This window comes from Neltuma alba, unplaced genomic scaffold (genome assembly GCF_004799145.2).
Source record: "Neltuma alba isolate B1F8T4 unplaced genomic scaffold, ASM479914v2 tig00004115_pilon, whole genome shotgun sequence".
NCBI classification, from domain to species: Eukaryota; Viridiplantae; Streptophyta; class Magnoliopsida; order Fabales; family Fabaceae; genus Neltuma; species Neltuma alba.
In genome coordinates, this window is record NW_021633570.1 from 22,067 (window position 1) to 35,504 (window position 13,438).

The 13,438-nt window shown below is 38.4% G+C and overlaps 2 protein-coding genes and 1 long non-coding RNA gene across 3 annotated transcripts; 2 read left to right on the forward strand and 1 right to left on the reverse strand.

The window, feature by feature from the left end:
- The first annotated feature begins 4,080 nt into the window (after positions 1 to 4,080).
- Positions 4,081 to 5,908, forward strand: LOC114743749 (uncharacterized). The gene is made up of 4 exons (XR_003740022.1): positions 4,081 to 4,259; positions 4,691 to 4,736; positions 4,844 to 4,900; positions 5,473 to 5,908. It is a non-coding gene; the product is annotated as an uncharacterized LOC114743749 (long non-coding RNA).
- A 779-nt stretch (positions 5,909 to 6,687) lies between these two features.
- On the forward strand, positions 6,688 to 8,307 carry LOC114743748 (thioredoxin-like protein YLS8). The gene is made up of 2 exons (XM_028931968.1): positions 6,688 to 6,883; positions 7,743 to 8,307. Exons 1-2 carry the CDS (start codon positions 6,764 to 6,766, stop codon positions 8,049 to 8,051), a joined length of 429 nt encoding a protein of 142 aa, XP_028787801.1. The 5' UTR covers positions 6,688 to 6,763; the 3' UTR covers positions 8,052 to 8,307.
- Positions 8,308 to 8,504: 197 nt separating this feature from the next.
- Positions 8,505 to 10,923, reverse strand: LOC114743747 (chaperone protein dnaJ C76, chloroplastic-like). The gene is given in 5 exon segments (XM_028931967.1): positions 8,505 to 9,264; positions 9,351 to 9,534; positions 10,016 to 10,272; positions 10,560 to 10,687; positions 10,690 to 10,923. Coding segments are annotated over 5 exon segments (1,386 nt in total). The 5' UTR covers positions 10,895 to 10,923; the 3' UTR covers positions 8,505 to 8,652.
- Between the last annotated feature and the right edge of the window lie 2,515 nt (positions 10,924 to 13,438).

A 13,438-nucleotide genomic window follows, 5' to 3' on the forward strand; every position in this document is an offset into this window, starting at 1 on the left:
TTGGTTGAAAAGCATGCTTAAATGGCTGACCGGCACGTACTTTTCCTTAAGCTTCAACTTCATCTCCTCCCAAGTAGTGACAGGAGGTTGCCCTAGGCGTTCAAGGTTCGTTTGGACGAACTGCCAATACTTCCTTGCGGATCCTACAAGCTTCATCTTGGTAAAACGAACGCATTGTATGTCACTCATATTGTACCACTCGAAGTAGTCGTCCATGGTGGCTAACCAATCGAGGAAGGCATTCGCATCTAAACGACCATCAAAGTCAGGTGCCTCAACTTTAACCCTCTTCGTCACATCATCATTGTAGTCTTGCCGAGGGGTGTCTCGGTATCGTCTGGGCGGTGACGGTTCTCGTCCATACCTAGGGCGCGCGGCGCATCCTCCATAGGCTCGTCGGTTCACAACATGGGATTCGTAGCGAGCCTCTGTCCCTTGCTCATCCCATGGGTTGTCCTCTTCCTCGAACTATGGGGGAAGGGTCTCAACGTGTAGCGGTTTAGCCTGCGGGTTACGTAGCCCTATAGACAGTTGGGAGCCTCTAGTGTGAGATGGTCCAATGTTGTCGAACTTAAGGTGCGCTTGATTGGTCTCAGGTACATTTCCAAGAATCCCTTCTGCACCTTTACTAAAGACATGCCTATCAATTCTTAGGAGAGAATCTCTAATTTCTTGCTGGGAGGTCCTAAGCTCTTGATTAGATACCTTAAGCTCCTGAGTAGTGGCTCTAAGCTCCTGACACTGGGAGTTATATTCTTGCTTAATCTCGGCCAAAGATTCCTTAAGGCATTTGGTAAGTTCATTCAGTTTTAGTTCAAAGGTCTAAAGTCTCTGGTCCATTTGGGATTGAAGGGAGCTAACACGAGGTTCTAAAGATTGAAGTGCTTGGTCTAAGGTGTCTTGTCTATTTTCAATATCACGAATAGTCATGCAGTAGGTAGACGAAAGCTAACAACAAATAATGAAACAAGTAAAGAGCTACTAATAAATGAAAATAAATTCTTCCTCCTTTTTTTTCTTTTTCTTTTTTTTTTTTTGCTTTTTTTTTTTTTAACAAATGAAAATGCCAATAAAATACAAGATCTACGGTAGACAATAATCAATAAAATGGCAAAAGCAAACTAGAAACCTCCAGTATGTCAAACTAGTCACAGTAAGTTAAAGAGAGGGTCAATTGCACCTTACCAATGCACTTAAAGAGACCAGAAAAAATTACCCCAAAGTGTCTAAATGATTCTGTGGCCGAAGTGAAAATTTTGACAAAATCTGGGTCCAGAAGTGTAATTTGCTCGAACGAATTGGGTGCAAAATTTCAAAATCTGGGGCGAAGGCGAAATTTTCTGGAAAATTCGGGTCGAAATGTGTAATTTTCGCTAAAACTGAATCTGGAACTGCAAAGCACAGAGGCGCGTGGATCTCACACGCAGATACTTCTTCCGGAGCGTGGAGGCACATCGATAGTTCGTTGGCCGTGAAACTTCGGTGTGTGACCGTGTTCCTCCCTACGGTTCGAACGACGGTGGTTTCGCGGCAATCAGAGGTCGGACGAGAGAGTTATGAGCCTTCAAAGTGACGGTGACGGTGATCTTGCGCAGTGGACTTCTTCAGGCAGTAACTCACCGTGAAATTGAGTGATTTGGACGGTTATTGGCCGAAGAGGATGATAACGGTGGTGGCACGGTGATAGGAGGCCTGGGAGTGAATGGACAGAGGCGATTGTGCAGCAAAACCTAGAGAGTGACGGCACTGATGGGGCTTTTGAACTTAAGGGTGTGTTTGGATGGTTTGGATTGATAGAAATTAAACACAGGGAAACATAACCTGGCTCTGATGCCAAAATTGATGTAAAACAAGAAAGGATTGGAAGGAATGAGAGGTTAGAGAAGAGGAAGAAGAAGAGAGGAGAAGTAGAGGAGCAGGGAGAACGGGAGAAAACTGATCGATAAATTCTAAATGCCAAGTCTCCTCACAAACTGAAACCCTAAACTATAAATAAAAAAGAAAGAAATAAATAAAAGAAATAAAATGAGGGGGTGGGGAAGTGGGGTGAATGGAGTAACTACCTACGATCTAAAATAAACAATAATAAAATAATTAATTAGTTAAATTAAAATCTGCATCACAATGAATCATCAATCTCATTAATACAGTTTGGTATGAAAGGAATATTGTCCTGCATCAATGTAAAAATTCTTCTCTCGATTCACAATTTGGTTTCTCTTGCAGCTCTAGCTTTCTCTGTGAGTGGTTTAAAGTTCAGCACTTCCACTCCTTTTGCTTCTTGCAGCTCTACGATACGAGTAAATAGAAACGGATGGACCACTATAGTTCAAAAGCAAAAGCACTTTAGGCGTGTTTACTTTCACTTGACAATTGGCTGCCATGATTTGTCAATGCAGAACAATCTTATGAACAAAAAGAGTAGCAAATAACGATTTCTTCCTCATCCACCATTTCCTTATGCACTTTGCTGGTTACGTAAACAGAGTCTTCCGTTGGTATTAATAGAGGTGTCCTGGTTATTTTTCGCATCGACTATCAATTCATTCATCCCACCCGCTCTCAGGGATCCTTTCAATCCTTGATACTCATCCGGTCTTAAATATAAGACTCTTATACTAATATGTATAATGGTCTTATATTTAGGACCAGAGGAGTATAAGAGTTTGTTTGACTTTATTTTGATCATAAATATGTGCTGCAAATCCATTTTGTCTCTTATATTTATCTTTTTTTTTAAGATAGTCATTGTAATAATAGTAATTCTAGCAAATACTATTGATATTGATTAGCAATAATATTCTAAGAAAAATAATATTCATTTATTACAAATAATTAACCCAGCTAATTTCTTTAATAGATTCAAATTAATCAATCAATTCTTAGATTAAAAACCAGAGTTAGTATAAGAGTTATTCAGGGAGTTAGATTTGGTCATAATACAAGACTTCACTCCATTTTATCTACTAAATTTATATTTTTTTTAAAAATATTTCCACTGATCATGAGAAGTTTGCAAATTAATCATCTAGTTCTTATATTAAGGGTAAAATGTTTAACTACTGCTTTAGGGATGCTTTGCCTTCCGAGTTTTATAACTTTATTGAATTCCATAATTGCTCTATTTCATTTGCCGTTATGTAAATTACATCTCGTAAACTCTCATCTCCCTTAATACTAGTATCATTTTGTTCTTGGATGACAAAAAATTACGTTCTTGTTCAACACATCTGGTTCAATTCTTAATAGAATTTTTGTGATACGCGTTCAATTATTAGAGGCAATCCTATGCAATTTTTGCTCTGACCCATAAAATTTGAAAACCATTAATTTGGTTCGGTTTATTGTAGTAGTATTCTGATCCTAAATATAAAACCCATTTTAATTTTATATTACAAATTGAGTTTTATATTTAGGACACAAAGAGTATTGTTCTCAGAAAAAAATGTTTAGAAAGATTAAAATAAAATCAAATTTCATGACCAAAATTACTGGTTTTAAATTTAAATGACTAAAATTAAAAGATACTCCTCCGGTCCTAATTATAAGACCCAATTGATTTATTTGAGGAGATTAAGGAAGTAAGTTAAGTTGGTTATTTATAATAAATAAGTGTTGTTATTCCTAAAATATCCTTGCTAATTAAGTATATTGGCTAAAACTATCATTATTAGAAGGATTATCTTGGAAAAAAATGCATAAATATAAGAGAGAAAATGGATTGGGTCTTATAATTAAGACCAAATAAAAAGTCAAATTGGGTCTTATAATAAGGACCGGAGGAGTATCAAATTTTAAGAATTAAAGACGACATTAACCTCTATCAGAAAAATGATAATGTCCTCTGTGTCAAAATCACGTTTTCCTTTTTTGCTTTTTTGCCTGAAAAATCACGTTTTCCATGAGAATGAAGGCCATTTTGATTATTTACTATAAAAGCATAATTTTATTTTAGTTTTAAATTTCAGATTTTTTTTTTGAAGGATTGATAGAAATAAAATCACTTCGATGTTATCTTTTATGAAATTCTCCCTCCACCCTGAGTTTTTTTCATACACCACAAAATTCGCTTGTTCTTGACAGCGGTCGCGTTCACTAATCGTTATACCCTTTAGGGCTTGTTGCGTTCGAAACTCGCAGTGCGTCGCGAGAGAGATGGGGGGAGGCCATGGTGAGGGCACAACCTACAAAGGTATGACAGTGCATGCTCCGAAGCGTTGGCATACCGTCACTGGCAAGGGGCTTTGCGCTGTTATGTGGTATGCGATAACCCTCATTTCTCCATCTCATCTGGCGCGCTGTTTTCATTCAGCAGATCTACTCTTTTCAGCAAAATTAAATGTTCTGTTCATTTGATTTTTGGCTACATCGTGGATCTCTTGTTGATGAGGGATCTAAATATTTGGCGGATTGCCCTCGTAATGACCGAGGAAACGAGTATTTTTTGTTCCTGTTTAATTCATGGAATTTGTTATTGGTGAGGATTTAGGCATGTTTGGTATCAAGTTAATATTGGTGAGGATTTAGGCATGTTTGGTATCAAGTTACATGGTTAATCGTTATTGAAATTAAACTTTGTGAGACTGTTTTCATTTTTCCAAATTATTCTTGAGAGCGCCGTAATCTAATTTGACTGAATCGATTCTGACTGCTTGGTAACTTACCGCGCGTTTCAAAATTTATTTTTCAGGTTCTGGGTATTGTACAGGGCAAAGCAAGATGGCCCTGTAGTATTGGTAAAACTCTGAAAGTTAATTTTGTTTACCTGTATTTAGCCGAGTCATATTTTGGTTAAGTTTTACTTTTTCTGATACATTCTCCTGTTCTCTCTGGTGCCATCCAGGGCTGGAGACATCCTTGGGAGGGTCATGATGATCATGGCCATGGACATTAAAATTAGGTACCTTCACTTGATTTATATTATCTCACTTCTCAGCAAATTTAGAACGAGCCATTAGTTGTCAACCACTGCTTTGCATAGCTTCTATTGAATAAATTGGGGACGTTATCATGACAGAAGGTTGTCTTAACTTAGTTAGGGATAAGGTCTATTTTTGTCCCGGAAGTGTTCACGGAGTAACATTGCTCCCACTTCCGGATACTCAGATCCTCCGTGAAAACTTCTAGGGCAAATGGACCTTATCCCATTTAGTTATGTGGCTCTTAAGCATATGTCAATAACTTTACTGAGGTTTCCATGTTCTGTTAGTGCTAACTTATCTATCATATTGCTGATTTAATTTCTTTGTGAGTTTGATCTGGAATGGAAAGGATTCTTTTTTCCTGTTCTTTTGATGAAGTACCTTGAAGGACGCACCTCATCATTTCAATTTCATATACATTATATACAACTATTTTGACGACCCTAGAAATTTTCTGCCAGTGCCAAAATCTTGATGGAACTCTTGTGAGTGGCATGTGTTAAAATAAATGTACAAAATGATGAATAACGTGCATCTGTTGATTTATCAGCAAGCGTTGACACGGAGATCATGCACGAGACAAGCTGAAGGATCCGCGGTTGGGCGTATGTGATACGAATGTTCACTTTGCTCAATTCCTCCAATAAGTTTGCTGTGGAAGAGATTTCCTTTTTGGACGTTTTCCTGAACATATGTTATGTTACAACTCTAGACCCTGTAAACTTGGATGACAGCTGTGGTTGTTTAAATAAATTGTTCATGTCTTATGTTTTTAATAGAGCTATTTACCATGAGAAGACTCAAAATTCGTGTGTTCTTGTGCGGACGCCAAATTTTGGGTAAATTCCTGTGTTTGGATGGGCGGGTCAAGACAATTTTAGCCAACGATGTTATCATATTGGCAGGAAAATAAACCGGTCAGTTTAGCTTGGTATGGGTTTTTACAGCCTTGCGGGGTATGAGCTGAACCAGATATGAATTACATATTTTTTCTGTATTTTATGTATTTTCTCACCCCACCATTGATACTAGGCCCATTGGAGCTGATCAAGATTTACCCCGGAAAAAAAAAAATCTGTACTTATTGGACATGATGCAATACGCTAAGTTGAATTTAACAGACTAATAATGTACACTATGACAGGGATATATTGGCTTGAAGTTGAAAGAAGTGAATAAAGATTAAAAGGAAAAAACAACTTAGCGATCATTATTTAAAGAAATTCAATATTAGTTAAATTACTATACTTTAGTATTTGTGGGCATATTGATTCTCTTTACCAAATTTTAAGTAATTTTTTGTGCGTAAGCAAAATGCTGGGAGGAAAAATAGTGCAACTAAAATGAAGAACTGCGATCAGCCATAATCTGTCTAGTATATCCTCAAATTTCGTATAGTCTTTTGCTCATCTCAGGCACCTCCATCTTGGCGAATATCCTGATGAAAATGAAGATCTACGCCTCAAATTATTATAATTATCGTTTGAGCTAATATTAATCTTTTAATTTTCAACTGTAACTATTTTAAAGCAAAATTATATGATTCTTTAATTTGATTGTTAATAGATATTTTAATTTTAAGTGCCAATTTTTTTTATAGAAATTATAAGTGCCAATTTTTCTTGTTAGTGATAAAATAAAAAATAAATTTCATTTATTTAAAATTAGTATTCACCTTAAAAAAGAGACCAAACGAGGAGACCTCATGGATGCAATACTCAACCGTTGGGTCGGGTCGACATAATAGCAAAACTCGGATTGTCACCTGACGCCGATTGCAGATTTTGAATTAGCCCTAATTAGATTTCAGGCAATTCTCTCGTTTTAGCTCGCGGGGAGACATGTCGTACTTGCTGCCTCACCTTCATTCAGGATGGGCTGTAGATCAGGCCATCCTTGCTGAGGAGGAGCGTCTTGTCGTCATCCGATTTGGCCATGATTGGGATGAGACCTGCATGCAGGTATTTCCTTGCCTGGTTCTTCTTTTTCTTCTTTGATTTTCACTTGCTCTATATTTCCGTCTATTGGAACCCTAAACTAAACTGGATTTCAGCCTGTTTGTTAAATCAAAACATTTTGTTTAACCTTGCCATTATCCGGATGTATTATTCGTGCAAAGTGCCGCCTCAAATAGTGTTTTTTTTTTTTTGGGACCTGAGCGTCATATAGTATTGACTTTTGCAAATTTGTCGACTTTTTGTTCGAGGTATTTAGGTTAACTGAAATTTTGTGGTGCCTATAGTTAATAATCCTCCGGTCCTAAACACTACAAAAGGGCCTTATATTTAGGACCGGAGGAGTGATTTGCTCACTTGGCATCAGCATTAATTTTAAGTGAGTTGATACTGGAAGTGATGTCTGGCTTTGGTGCTTGTCCGCCTTCTACTCTCCCCACTTTGTCTGCTTCCCATTGCCTGAGAGCCTCGTTTATGATTAAGAAAGAAAAATGGTTATTTAACCGTGTAATTTCCAGAAGGATTAACCATCAGTCAAACTTATAACCGCATGCATAGTGTAAACCAATATTAGTAATCACAGTTTTCCTTATATTGAGGGATTATTTTATCGAGCATTCATGGCCACAGGAATCCAGATTTTATATTAATCCTAATCCTCGGGCGCTAATGCCTGCACATGAGTCTTGCTGTTTTTTGCCCGCCCTGCTCTAAACGATCTTATATCTTCTTTCCAATACCACCCTTGCCTATTTGATTTATGCAGATTATCTGATTGTGCAATGGATTTCTATTTCCTTTTTATGAACATAAGCTGCCATCTAAATTATAACATGGTGTTGTAATATTTTTCTTTCAAGTTTAGATGGATGAAGTGCTGGCATCAGTTGCTGAGACCATAAAGAATTTTGCTGTAATTTACCTCGTGGACATAACTGAGGTTCCTGATTTTAACACCATGTATGAGCTGTATGATCCCTCCACGGTTATGTTTTTCTTTAGGAACAAACACATTATGATAGATCTTGGCACTGGAAACAACAACAAGATTAACTGGGCTCTTAAGGACAAGCAGGAGTTCATTGACATTATTGAGACAGTGTACCGAGGTGCAAGAAAGGGACGTGGTTTGGTGATTGCTCCCAAAGATTACTCAACCAAATACCGTTACTAAACCTATTGTGGAAAGTGCTCTTTTCGTATTTGTATGACTATCTTTCTCTTCCAAATGTTAATGCCAGAAGAACAATTCGTAATGGGTTGTCTTCCACCGACTTTGTATGGGCAACAATATTGTATTATATTGAAGATGAAACTTCTAGACTAGATTGTGCCCGATCCGATTATTTGTTTTCCACAGAACCATACAGTGTTTTGGGTATTTTATGAAAGGAGAGAAAACTCTGGAATAAACTTTAAATTTTTGCTTTCTTAACAGAAGCATGGTTAGCAATATGGTTCTTACAACAACATTTTGCTACGAATTGAATTGGCCAGTTAATTACTTCTATTTCCTCAATGTCAATACGTTCTTCCCCGGGGCTTTTTCTCAGCAGAGATGGACAATAAAAGAAGGCTGTACTTTAAAACACCATAGAGTCTTGATTTAACACTTAACAATGCGGGAGGCGGAAACCGTGTACCATTATATTTTTAATGAAAAACTTACTTTTATATATCCCAATCTGTGTTTCATGTTACTTTATACATTCCAAAGTATCTATGGGCTACTTGCCTAGCTTGGCCATTAAATTTACAAGCATCTAATAGAGGCACTATCTATTTTTTCTGCCGATAATAGCCACAAGATCTACTACTGCCAATCCAATCATATACCATGTAGCTGCAGCAAGAACACCCTGCGACCAAGGGCTGTTAACAATATCCAGAGCTAGAGAGCCTCCAGCATGTTGATTCAATTCATGGACTGACCCCCCACCATGTAATCGAACTGTAGCTACAGCGATCATGGCAGTGACCATTGGGAATGCCCATCTGATTGGGTTATTTTGATTCTCATATATTTCAGACTCCCTCTCATTTGCTTCTTTCTGTTCGAGAGGAGATGACGAGGGCTTTGCAGCTGAACTTGGAGTTGCGGTATTCTCAGTTGAGGACGGAAGAGCATAAGCTGATGGAGCCCAATACTCCTCATCAGAACTCTGGCACCTGGTCCTTTTGCTCTCGCTGAGCTGTTTCCTTGCAGCAGCGTCTCGAAGCTTATCGATGTTTGGTTCAGGTAATCTACGTGCAACGCGTGTGAGGCTTTTGTCGGGTCCTCCTGATGACGCCCCACTTGCAACAGGCGATCGCCAGTATAACCAGTTAGAGATTGATCTGATTGCTTGAATTGCTGATATCCTTGCTTCTCTCTGAGGGTCTATTACCTGCTGATAAAGAGGTTTCTGGTTAATCCGTGAGAACTAATTAGCCAGTTCATTGCAGCCACCATTACTTGTCGACACAGACTAACCTTAGAAGACTTGTTGGAAGCCTTCTCCATTGCTTCCTGGAATCTGGTTTGGAATTTCTGCACTTCTGTAAATATGTTAGAGACGCGAGCACCGACCGTATTGCCTGTGCCGACTCTTACATTGCCTCGTGGCTGCTTGGACATCAAGAACTCCAGAGCTGCAAGGTTGGACCTTTCAACAACTCTATATTTACGCAAGCACCGAAAAGCTTTTGTCAGGTTCAGAAAAAATCTTGTATTTTTTACCCTTTTAATGCCCAGCCACATTGCCAACGTACGACAACCTATCTTTCTTAGCACAATACGTGATATTCTCACGGCCTTTGTTTCCTATCTTTTGACTTGAAAGATCATCTTCCCTCTTAAGATCTAATTAAACAACTGAAGCAGCTCGTTTAGGAACTAAATCAGGAAAATGAAGTGACATAGGAGGAACTTGAAGCCATTAAATTTGGCTTTACCTCCATACAAGGCAACAACAGTGCTGTACAGCACCAGAGATTGATGACAATTAAATCTCAGAGAAATGAAGTGCATGGCAGGCAAATGCAGTATATATATATGCACCTTGCATTTGTACTTTTTATTCTGATCTTCCGAATTTTAGTTATCCCAAAAAAAAAAAAAACAAAAACAAAAAAGTGCAGAATAGTAACATAACTTACGAAATGCAATTGACAGGACAGGAATCTATGGCCTCTTGGATTTTGTCTTCAGAATCAGCCCACTGTCCCACAACCCTGGCTCTGCCATAAACTGATTCAATCGCAAACGTCTTCTCTGCTAACAAAGCACATTTTAAGCAGCCAACGCATTTTATTTCATCCACGAATATTGCTCTCTGCTCGCTTTCCGACCCGAACCAAACTGAGTACACGGGCCTTCCTGTGAAACCCTTGAACCCTTCGATCTTTTTCTGCTCCTGCGCCATAAGAACTAGAACAACTTGAGAGAGTTTATTTTACTATAAATGTGATGATAGATGCGCTTCAAGATCAAATACTGGAACACACCCTTGTTCAAATATATGTCATCTCGTCTCTCAATTTCCAAAACTGTTATTTCTCTCTTCTATAGCACCAATCCTCGATAAGATTATGTTACATATCGACATGTACTCTATGATCGGGATTATTACGGCGTGGAAGTGAACAGGGGAAGGAGTCAGTTAATCTAGTTTATTTGTTATTCTGTGTGAACGACACAAACCTTGTCGTAGGCCAAACGGGAACTGGGGTCAGAAAGCACTGCGTAGGCTTCATTCAGAATGATGGCCATTTGATGGCCAGCGGGGCCAGCAATGTCAGGGTGGCACCGCGGGAGGAGGGTAGCGGTAGCTTTATCTGGGACTGATCGGAGCAGCTATCGATGCCCAGAAGATCATAGAGGTCGAACTCTGTGATGGAAGAAGCCGAATGGACTGCCCTGCACGTCAGAATTGAGCCTCTGGAGCAAGACTTTGGGGTTGTTAACTCCGTTCTGGTGACGCGAGAAGAGAGGGGAGAGGGAAGCGGAAGAAGACGTGCAGATGCAGTACAATGCATTTTGCAGATAAAGATAAGGTATCAAGGAGCTCTTGTGGGTCTTATACGATGTAGTTAGTTACTACAATATCATACTGCTAGATATTTTTGTCTCAGATATTTTTCCTTTCCACTTTTTTCGCTTCATCAGGTCAGGTCACTTTCCCGATCATCGTCTTTCATACAGATTACGCATCCTGGCTGACTGGCTCACCTGCGGGAAATCTTAAAAAGGATATTTATTTTTAATGATCGATTTATTATCATTTTCTGTAAGATTTAGTATCGGTTTTTAAACGAGTTATCGCTGAAAACTCTTTTGAAGCCTCATCACCAAATGTGATTCTGAAATAACTGCAAATTTTTTTACAAACCTAGCATAAATATTTCAGATTGTGAATCTTTTAATCCATATGATTTTTTCCTCTCATTACTTCGTAGTAGACTAGAAATTTATGAGCATGCACATCATTTATGTTTTGAGACACGTCGTTTAAGAAAATAAGACGATGGAATCACCATACAAATTTATTTACAGGATATGGAAATTCATTTGACAATCATAGAAGGGTGTTTACAAGATAACTTAAAACAATATCCGAAATCATAATTGATTTTTTTTTTTTTTACATTTTTGCCACTGTTAATTATACGCTATATCATTGTATTATTCCTTCTTCTACTTAAAGATGTTTGGGCACTATAAAAAGTGCTTTTCAAAAGCGCTTTTTTATAAATCAAATTTTTTTTTTTTACATTTTACTTTGTATACTGTAAAATATTTTTAAAATTATAGTTTTAATTCTATCTAAACACCTTTTTAGATCTCTCTTTCTCTTAACCGTCTCTTCACATTTCGCAAATCCAGAGTGGTTTTGAAAATAGAATATATTTTTCACACATTCTTTTTGGCCTGAACTTTACACGTCGACCTCAACAATTTTAACTGCGAAAAGGGTCTGTGGTCCGAGATGGGAAAAAGGGGCTGACTGTGGGAATGACGGAAGCAAAGGCGGTCGCATGAAGCCTGGCGAAGAACGGAGCAGCAGCGTCTGGTGGCTTTCATGACTCTCTGTTGCCAATATCCAGTGGAGACGGTCACGTTCGAGTTATTAATGACCCTGTGGCCTTCCCCTTCCCAGGTAGTTACGTACTACTCTCTTTTATCACCCCAGAAACAGAAAAAACTTAAAAAGCTTTAATCTTCCAGTGTACTCCTCTCCGTTTTTTTTTTCCCCGGCCAGTTCCAGTGTACTCCTTTAGACGTGCAAGTAAGAATAATTTTAATAATTAAGCTCTTACATGGGAATTTATACTCTGCACTGAACTTAGTCGATTAAAATAATTTCAAAACATGTTTAAGGGATAATGGCAATTAAAATCATTCCTTACTTCCTGGCCCAAAAAATCTGACTTTATCTCTTCACGTCATTCTCGTTGAAAGATTATCTGAATTTTCAAAAAATTCTACTGCTTATTAACTAATTTAAATAGATTAGAGATGTTAGTTAAATTAGTTATATGATTTTTTTTTGATGATATTTTTTTTCTAAACTTAATTATTATTTAAAAATTTCAATAAGATTATTTTAAAAAATTTACAGACATGTGAAATAAGTTTTCTATACAACATTAATATTAACTTCCTAATTAGTTTTTATATCCTAATTAGCTTTTATACTAAGCATGGATGAATACTTCACACCGGGTCAGACATCCCACGTAAGAACAACATCTGTGACCAAAACCTGCCATCAAAGGCACATTTTTTTGCCACTTTTGATTAGTAGATTGTAGATGCCGCGCAAAAACTCTCCTTCATTCCTATAATCTTTCGAAAACTTCCCCAGTGACCGATAATTATTTTATTTACCTTGGCGCCAGATTTGAAAATCCACCATTATTACCCATTGTTTTCTTTCTCTGTCGTCAGTTTCTCCCCTATATAACGACACAACTCCCTACTGCCTAATGTGCTTTCCAGTTTCCACTCGATTGTACCCTCTTCTGCAGCTTTGGGTTTTGTAAATTGATTCTGTTCTTTGTGACTTTGAAACCCAAGTTTCCATGGCTCACGGAAGCAAGCGGCTGCAGAATGACGACGCACCTCTGCTGCCGCAGTATCACCAGTCTGAGAAGCAAGACGGTGACGGTGATGAACAAGAGGGAATAGGACAGGAGGAACGTTTCAAGAATCAGCCGTCGGCGGAAGGCGGTGGTGGAGTTCTTACAGGTGAAAAACGAGAAAGTCTCGATCTTGACACCGAACCAGCGAAAATCGACCCACTAACGGAAGGCACCGAAGTTGTCAAGAAAGGCCGCGGCAGAAAGCGTAAGCTAGAGACGGATGCCTCAGGGAACGTGGTCTTGCCCGAGGCGACGAGGCGAAGTGCTAGAGTGTCGCGGCAATCGTTCTGTTATGCTTTCTTTGATGACGAAGAAGAGGAAGAAGGACGTCAAAAAAGGAAACCTGGGAGAGGTCGTAAAAGGACGAAAGTTGCGGCAAATAAAACGTCAGTGGTTGAAAAAGGTGTAGGAGCCGAGGACAATGGTGATTTAGATGGG

Coding starts and splice junctions, on each gene's coding strand:
- LOC114743748 (XM_028931968.1), top strand. CDS start 6,764: ATGTCGTACTTGCTGCCTCACCTTCATTCAGGATGGGCTGTAGATCAG. Junction 6,884..7,742: donor GGGATGAGACCTGCATGCAG/GTATTTCCTTGC, acceptor TTTCAAGTTTAG/ATGGATGAAGTGCTGGCATC.